The sequence below is a fragment of the Cyprinodon tularosa genome, unplaced genomic scaffold (genome assembly GCF_016077235.1).
Source record: "Cyprinodon tularosa strain WSP-4 unplaced genomic scaffold, ASM1607723v1 ctg2, whole genome shotgun sequence".
NCBI lineage: Eukaryota > Metazoa > Chordata > Actinopteri > Cyprinodontiformes > Cyprinodontidae > Cyprinodon > Cyprinodon tularosa.
Genome location: NW_024038733.1, coordinates 2,588,682 through 2,597,143, shown reverse-complemented (window position 1 = coordinate 2,597,143; position 8,462 = coordinate 2,588,682). Strand labels below are relative to the sequence as shown.

Here is an 8,462-nt window from a genome sequence, read left to right as displayed (position 1 = left end):
GCAAAAGTAAAAGCGCCTAATGTGAGAATTCAGATAAAAGCTGCTTACTGAAAGAAAAGAGGATCTTCCTTAAAGTCTGCATGTTTCCCATTGCTGGTGTTTGTTTTCTCTGGTTCCTCCATGTTAGGACAGATGGTGATCCTAATGTGAGAGTAAGCAGAAATGGTTAATTGATCGTCAAACAGCATACAGGGCCACTGCTCACGATCAATTCTGCAACTGTTCTTTGCAGCAAAGCACAATAGAGTTGGATTTAAATTAAAGTTAATTTGGCAGCAGTAAAATAAATTTCACATTGATTAAAGAAATATGATTGAATATAAAATTCAATTATCATAAAAGCATAGGAGAGGAAAAATTGATAGCATATAAGGAGAAGATGCCTGTTCACTAATTTATAGTCAAATATAAGAATGTTTAACAATTTAATAATTTTGTTGAAAACAGGAACTCCCGTGCTTACTATCCATTGTTGATATACTTTACTAAAAGTAGCACTGATAGAAGTCCGGCTCAGTGTTAATGCTTTGTAACCTAATCTATTAAAAAGATAAACGTTCTGTATCAAAGTGTTTGCAAACTGAAAAACTTTTTTTACAACTACTGACAATATAATTTTTTAAAACATGTTTAAAAAGGTCTCATTGTAAACTACGACAAAAAAAAAACAACAACTTTATTTGAGCACATGTTATTAGATTCAAACGTTATGTGATTTCTGTGGAAAATATGAAACAATAGAACATGTTATACTGGAATGTCATAAATATGAAAGCAAGAGAGGATATATGAGGAGAGATTCATTTATTAGATATTTTGAGGAAGAGTTTGGGGAGTAAACATATGCAAATAGTTATTCGGTTTTTAAAGAAAACTAAATTATTTCATAGAATTTGATTATAGACAGGGTTAATGTGTGTATGATAAAGATGGGTATAATACAAAGTTATGAATAAGTATGTATATTTGTGTGTGTGTATATATATATATATATATATATATATATATATATATATATATATATATATATATATATATATATATATAAAATTATTATAATTTTTTTTAGAATTTATATATATGTTTATTAGTAGATTGTACATCACAAACACACTCTATACCAGTAAGTGGCGGAAATGCTACTAAATGTTTGTTGCCAACTGCCAATAAATCCAAGAAGAAGAAGATTTGAACGTACTTCCCAGATCTATCCCAGCATCCTCTGCGGCACAGGACCTCTTGTCGGCGAGGACAAAACAAGCAGCATCTCAAGGTTAGCAGTTGTTTACTCCGAAAGTGACCAAAATATCTAAAGTTATTTACAAGACTAACGCTTTCCAAATTGGTATCGAACTACTGAAATAGTAAGCCGCTCTTTGCGTGTGCGTTAGCATTAGAAATAGATAGCTGAAGTCTTAGACGACAGCTTTTAGCTAACCAAGGGTGATTGTAACTTAAAAAGCTAACGATTTCATTGATGCAGTTTTAGCACATATGTGCCAGAATGGTCGGAATTTACAATAACAAACTGGTTTGCCATCGTTGTTACTATCCCAAATAGACTTAAAAGAATAATCAGCTGTCATTAAATTAGCCAATAAGGCTATCTTGGAATCGCATCAGTTTAGCCAAGCTAGGCTAAGCTAAGCTAAGAAGTAGCTTAGTTAACGTACCAGAACTATCACCCTGATTTAGATGTTAAAATGTAATCCAGTGATGCCGCCTGGCTTTGCTTAACTTTATTGTACGCCATTATTTACACTTTTATCTTTGTCCCTTTTTATTTCCAGCATTCCTTTTGCACAAAAATATGGCCGACATGGTGGATGAGAAGATTAAAAACTATAGGACGGCTCCTTTTGACGCCAGATTCCCCAATACAAACCAGACCCGCAACTGCTTTCAGAACTACCTGGGTGAGGAGATCCACTAATTCTGATCACACACGAAGGTCTAACCTATTCCTAACAAGTCGCATCAAAATGTTCAAGTCATATGTCTCTATAGAGGCAAAATGAACGGGTCCATAAAGCACTGCATGATGGAGACATTGTGGGGTTCTCCATGAACTAAAAATGCATAGGCATTTTGACAAAGTGTCCCTTGTTAATTTCGTATAGCCTGGCCAGACTGATTGTTCAGTTGAACCGTGAATATTCAAAATACAGCCTGCCATTTTTGATGTCTGTTTATTAAAACAGACATCAAAAACCATCACACATTTGCCATTAGATTTGTTTAATCTAAACAAGTGTTACTTTTCTGCTCTTAGAAACACAAGTCTGTAATTCCATTATTTAATTTGTTTATTTTTTTTATTATTATTATTTTAGATAAATGGTGATGGCAGTAATTCTGTGCTCAGCAGTTTTTTGCGGAGTGGTGTTAAAAGGTTCCTTATGCTGAATTGTTCGAGACACAGCCCTGTCTCTGAAAATTTATATATCTGCATATAGGTTAAGGGTTAAGAAATAAATCATATTCATATGTCAGTAGTGAAATATTTGTGCTTTTTTTTTATTCTAACATCTTAAATTGAAATAAAATTGTAAAGCTTTAAGGCTGTTATCCAAGATATGTAACACTTGGTGGGATCACGTTTCCAATTAACCCCAGCATCTATGTCACTACTTTATATTTGAAATGGAAACACTGAGCTGTATTTTTTTTATTATTTAGTAAGATTGGAAGTTGCCTCATCATAGCTTTTTAATATTTAAGTACTACAGCAGGTTAACTGCTGAACATTTATTTTTTTTTCAACTACCTTTCGGGAAGAGAAAACTATGTTCACTGACCTTAAAGAAAGATGCTTCAGTTTTTCCAGCGTATTAAGAGCAATCAAGCTATGAGTTATATGGCCAAATATGTTTCCAATTGTTCTAAATGTGAGCATTATGTGAAAAATATTGTAATATGTTTTCAATTCTATTTTTGTGCTGCAGATTTTCACAGATGCAACAAGGCCCTGTCAGCCAAAGGCCAAGATGTGTCTCCCTGTCAGTGGTACCAGAGAGTCTACAAGAGCCTCTGTCCAATGGGCTGGGTCAGTATTTCTGATCACAGATGTCTACTTTTGCAGGCTTATGCAGCTTTCACTTAGTCAATTCCTGTTATTTATTTTCCATCAGTAATCTCTTTCCTATTTTAATTATGGCTGTACTGTAAATTTAATAATCTAAATGTATTATATAAATGCCAGATATAGATTCAGCCCCTTTTTTTTTCTCTGTTTACACTGATGTCATCATCTTAACCTCTTAAATATTTTGTACAGGTGTCTAAATGGGACGAGCAGATAGAAAGCGGAAGTTTTCCTGGGAGGATCTGAAGTCACTAAATGTTCCTGGTCACAGTTTTGTTTAGTTCAAACCTTTACCTCTGTAGTTTGCCTGATCTCCAAAACATCTGTCACTCTGCTGTTATCATTGTCATCCGTGCAGCTAAATGAAACTAAACACGCAAAAAATATACCATGTGAAGGTTTAGTTTGTTTTCTCCTAAAATTTTGATTCCTTTTGCATTATTGGTACAATACAGTATGGAGTAATAGATTGATTCTCAATGAAGTTTAAGGAATGGGATGTGTATGTGTAACCCTTTGTCAGGCACAGTAAACCTTTAAAATCAGGAGTCGGTTGTTATGGATGTTCTTCCTCCCTCTGTAGTTTACTCACTTACCCAGATGTGACTGATAACATTATAGGGGAGCTCACATTTCATTGATAGGTCTACCTCAGACACTTTGTTAGCACATGTAATTTGGTCTGATTCAGATTAAAGAGGTTTTTAAAATTGAATCAATAAATGTTTTATCTCCCTTTGAATCTATTGACTGATTTTTTTTTTTTTTTCTTCCAGTCAGTCAGGGATATTTTAAATTAACTGGTATTTTTTGTCATCATAGTTGCAGCACTAATCAGAAGTTTACTTACCATCTGAGTATTAATGTCATTCAATTTGTTTTTGGTGTTCAACAGTATTAAATGTTTGAATATTTAAAAGAATTGGGGGCACAAATTAGATCTATTGTAATATACTCTGGGTCAATATGATAATCTTATAACCATAGGTCTCATTGATAGGTTTAGGTTAAGGGGTAGTAGCATGCATCTTTGGTCATCTTTTTTTAATTAAGACATTGTTTCTCAACCATGAAACTGACTTTTATGCAAAGATTTGTTCATGGTTTTGCTACTTTTTTTTCATGAATTTTGACAGGCCCTCTTAAAACAATTTGAGATGTATGTTTATTAGTTTTGAATATAAAAGCATTTAGTTGTCCTGCAGTTCTAAACATCTGACCCAAACTCTCAGTTTAAAGCAAATTCGGACATTAAGCTGGAGCTACCAATTTTCTGGTGTACTAGAAACAGTCTTTTTTTTTTTTCCGCATCAGCAGCCATGAAAAAGTTAAATGGGGATACCTTTTATATACTAAGGCATCTTTTTGCTCCCCTTTAATTACAGAATGTAATACTAAAAAACTTGCTTACTGATGTAAATGTAGTTGTCAGGCTTTACAGCCTTGTCTCTTACAGTCATACACATTTAAATATTTCTATATTAAAACAATAGTGTTAAAAGCTGCTTAGGACATGTTTTCATAGAAACTAACTTCACTCTTAGGAAAATTATGTTGCTCATCAGCTTGGCATAAAAAAAAAAGCTAAAAGCCAGACATTCAGTCATCTGCAATACTGCATAACAGGCAGTACTAATAGAAGAAAATAAAATATGCTTAACACCATATATTACTAATATTTCTTTGTATAAGTTTGTATCGGCACATTTTTTTTTTAGATTATTTAAAATGTCATTAACAGCATCTGAAACTAGGCTAACTGAGATCTCTAAATTGTCTTTAGCTGCAATTGTGTGTGTATGGTTGCATCTTTTTTTTGCCCAGCAACTGACTGGCAGCATATTAAGGCTGCACAGAGATGGGCACCACCTCCACTGCAACCCTGAGGGATTGAGCAGGAAAGGATGAATAGATGGATCGATATTTCCACATAAATACAGGCAAACCTGTGTTTCAAGGAATGAAAAAAAGGTCAATCCTCAATAAAAGGGAAAACGAGGACGAGTTTTTTTTAACAAATCAATAGGGTACACTATCCCAAAAAAATGTGAAAGACCTTTACACCTTATTTACTTCCACCCCTTTATACCCTCAGTAAATACCCTCATTTAATTTTCATCAGTTAATGTATTTAAGGAAGCATAGATAACCATACATACCCTCCCTATAAATATCCTGAAGTATGTTCTAATACCTTTTTTTGACTATATTTAGGTTTGCACTGTACTTCATATCTGTATAAGCGTTCCACAAAGTCACTCCACAGATAAATACAATTTAGTTTCATATTGTGTCCATAATTTCCTTCTGTTAAGATTTCTTTGTAACAAATTATCTTGCTTTATTTATTATCTGCATAGTTTTATATTTAGCCAAGTTGAAAAATGTCTAAGTTTAGTGCTTTAAAAATAAGTTTGTGTGATTTTTGAAGCAGACATAATATATTGTAATGTCTGAAATTTGCTTTTGTAGCTATTTCCCCCAAACTTCTACACAATAAGATGGGTAAGGTTCTACTCTCAGGTAAGGTCTCTATCTACTGCAAGACTTCTCAGAGAAGAGACTTTTAAAGATCTAGTTGATACCTGTTGAGCAATGAAGGAAGCTCTAAGTTTGGTTGTAGTTCCTCTTTTTGGCCACACGATGGCAACCTTGGATTAAAGAGAAGAATGCTGTTCACATTAGTCACAATAAACAAACACAACTCAAGTACTTCTCTAATCTTTTTATTTAAAGACACTTTCCCTTTAATCAGAAAGGTGAAGCTAAGGGAAGCTTTTGGTTGCATTTAAGAAAAAATTTTTTTTTTATATCTTCTTATAACAGCATATATTTTCATAAAATCATTACAAAGAAATACACTTTACTCTTGTTCAGCTCCTGGACAGTGACATAAAAGCCTATACATCTCAGCATGAATATTTACCTTTTTTATATGATTTGATTTGCTGATTTTACACAACTAAATAAATATTGGTGCTGCTGAATGGATTAGAACTTTAAGTGTCCTGTTTTGTTTGACGATTTTAATTAAAGGTAGAGCTGCTTTAAAAAACATGTTGTAAATGTTGGCTTGCTGATTGTATACATACTCAGATTTATTTAAATCTGGAATAAACCACAGTTGTTAAACTGAATTGCATACATACATGCTATATATGTTTACATATGTACATATTTGTGTGTGTGCATATAGTTCATCTAGATATACCAAGGAGATGCTCTGCCTCCCCTAATGTTTTGCATAGCCCTGAACCTCCTCAGCTGAATAATCAACAAGACTCGCTATTGATACCAACTCAGAATTGGGGTCACTATCAGGCACCTCCAGTACATGGATGAAACCAGGCTGTATGAGAGGGAAGGTAATCCACAGAGAGGGGCTCACACTCCAATAAGAGAGACTGGCAGATGTAGAAGTAAATTGCAACCACAAAGTGACCACAAGGAAAGCAGCAACAGCCAAATAACTGCAATGAGTAAGGCAAGTTCTGAGAAGTCAGCTCATTCGTAAGAACAAGGTCCAGGCAATCAGCAGCTATGCTTGCCAGTAATCAGATACCCTCCCTGCTGTGATAATATGCTGGCCTAAGGAGAAAATTCAGTCCACTGATGGTAAAACAGAGAAGCTACCCACAATGCATGGTGGATTACATCCAAATCCAGTATCTACAGACTATACACTAAGCACAAAGAAGAAGGCAGAGGCCTAGTGAACATCAGAGCCACCATTACAAATGAAACATCCATGCTCCAAAAATACTCCAGGAAGACAGCCCCAAGATATAAAGATATTAGTGAATGTTTCGACAGTAGACTCTGGAACTGGAGGAACCATCATGGGAAGAAGAACCCCAGCATGGGATATATTACCCAGAGATACTTAAAGTGACTGATATGACCAAATCCTACCAATGGCTAAAGAGGGCTGAGCTCAAGGATAACCCAGAAGCACAGATCATGGCAGTACAGGAACAGGCTTTGAGCACCAGAACAATAGAGGCCCAGATCTATGGCGTCACATTTATTTCAAAACGCTGTCCTTCAAAATAAACTTACTCGCATGTACGTTAAACTACTTCTGCAAGTGGTTTATGTACCACCGCACCACAAAAGCACACATGCGTGAGAAACTGCTGCTTCAAGAGGAGAAAATTGTTCACCGCACGCGCTCTTCTCCCACACATGCTCGGGATCTAACTGCATGCAGGATTTTCTATCCAGCGGCCACGCTCGAGGACGGCCGCGCTCTCCAAAGCATCTCCGCCCTCGGACTGATATTCTCCTCACTGGAAGAAAAATGTGATTTGACAGGTTGGGAGGAGACAACCTTGTTCTGTAAGCCTCTTCCTGATTGGGCCTTGCAGACAAAATCACATGGGAAGTAGTGTCAGGAAGCCTTTGACTGACAGCTCGTCATCCATAGGTGAAGATGAAGGCTGGACAGTGGCGGAGGTTTCTCCAATGTTTGTGGTAAGTGGGATTAGTGATAAGAGCCAGTCAAGGCTTTCTGACACTACTTCCCATGTGACCGTGTCGGCAGGGCCCAATAAATGTACAGATCTATCATACCATGCAGGATCTCAGGTGCAGACTATGCAAAGAGGCTCCAGAAACAATCCAGCATCTCACAGCATGGTGTAAGATACTGACAGAAAAGGAAAACATGGAATGTCAGATACAGACAAAATGGTTGTGGCCTACCAACCAGACATTGTGTTTATTGATAAGCAGCAGAGGACAGCCATAGTGATCGATGTGGCCCTTCTAAATGATATAGGCATCACACGAGAAAAAGAACATGAGAAATTAGAAAAATGCTAAGGTCTCAGGAAATAACTAGAGAGAGTCTGGAAGGTGAAGGAAACAATAGTCCCCATGGTACTTGAAACACTCCGGGAAGTAACCCCACACTGGAAAAGTGGCTCCGACAGATACCTGGACATAAATATCAGTCCAGAAATGCAAGCCAGGTAGGGCACCTGAGCTGAGGGAAGCCACCACCCCACCCAGGACTATTGGGTGGGGGAGAGACAGAGCGAGAGAGTCGGTAAAAGTATTTTGGGTCTAATTGCAGACTACAGATTGATGGTGGCACTATTGAGCAAAAAACAGATAAGTTATTCATTTTCATAGTGATTCAGATGTAGGTGACAACGTTCCTGAGAATTGTGACAACAAATCTCCATTAGAGTATTTAGTGGGTGAAAGATCAAAACAGCTTTATTAATTTAACAGACTCAAAAAAAAGTTTTATTCCTAGTATCTGCAGAGTAAAATCTAGAAAACATATAAATAATATAAGTTAAATCAAATGAGTAAAAATGCCTAAAAACATATGTACTGTGTCTTGAACCACTACTCCTTTTCAATCTCA

General features: G+C 36.0%; 1 protein-coding gene across 1 annotated transcript; it reads left to right on the top strand.

Moving 5' to 3' along the window:
• Nucleotides 1–1,160: 1,160 nt before the first annotated feature.
• Nucleotides 1,161–3,827, top strand: LOC119782976 (cytochrome c oxidase subunit 6B1). Its single transcript, XM_038284207.1, has 4 exons — nucleotides 1,161–1,273; nucleotides 1,791–1,916; nucleotides 2,946–3,046; nucleotides 3,278–3,827. Exons 2-4 carry the CDS (start codon nucleotides 1,811–1,813, stop codon nucleotides 3,329–3,331), a joined length of 261 nt encoding a protein of 86 aa, XP_038140135.1. The 5' UTR covers nucleotides 1,161–1,273; nucleotides 1,791–1,810; the 3' UTR covers nucleotides 3,332–3,827.
• Nucleotides 3,828–8,462: the final 4,635 nt, after the last annotated feature.

Coding starts and splice junctions, on each gene's coding strand:
- LOC119782976 (XM_038284207.1), top strand. CDS start 1,811: ATGGCCGACATGGTGGATGAGAAGATTAAAAACTATAGGACGGCTCCT. Junction 1,917..2,945: donor CTGCTTTCAGAACTACCTGG/GTGAGGAGATCC, acceptor TTTGTGCTGCAG/ATTTTCACAGATGCAACAAG. Junction 3,047..3,277: donor GCCTCTGTCCAATGGGCTGG/GTCAGTATTTCT, acceptor TATTTTGTACAG/GTGTCTAAATGGGACGAGCA.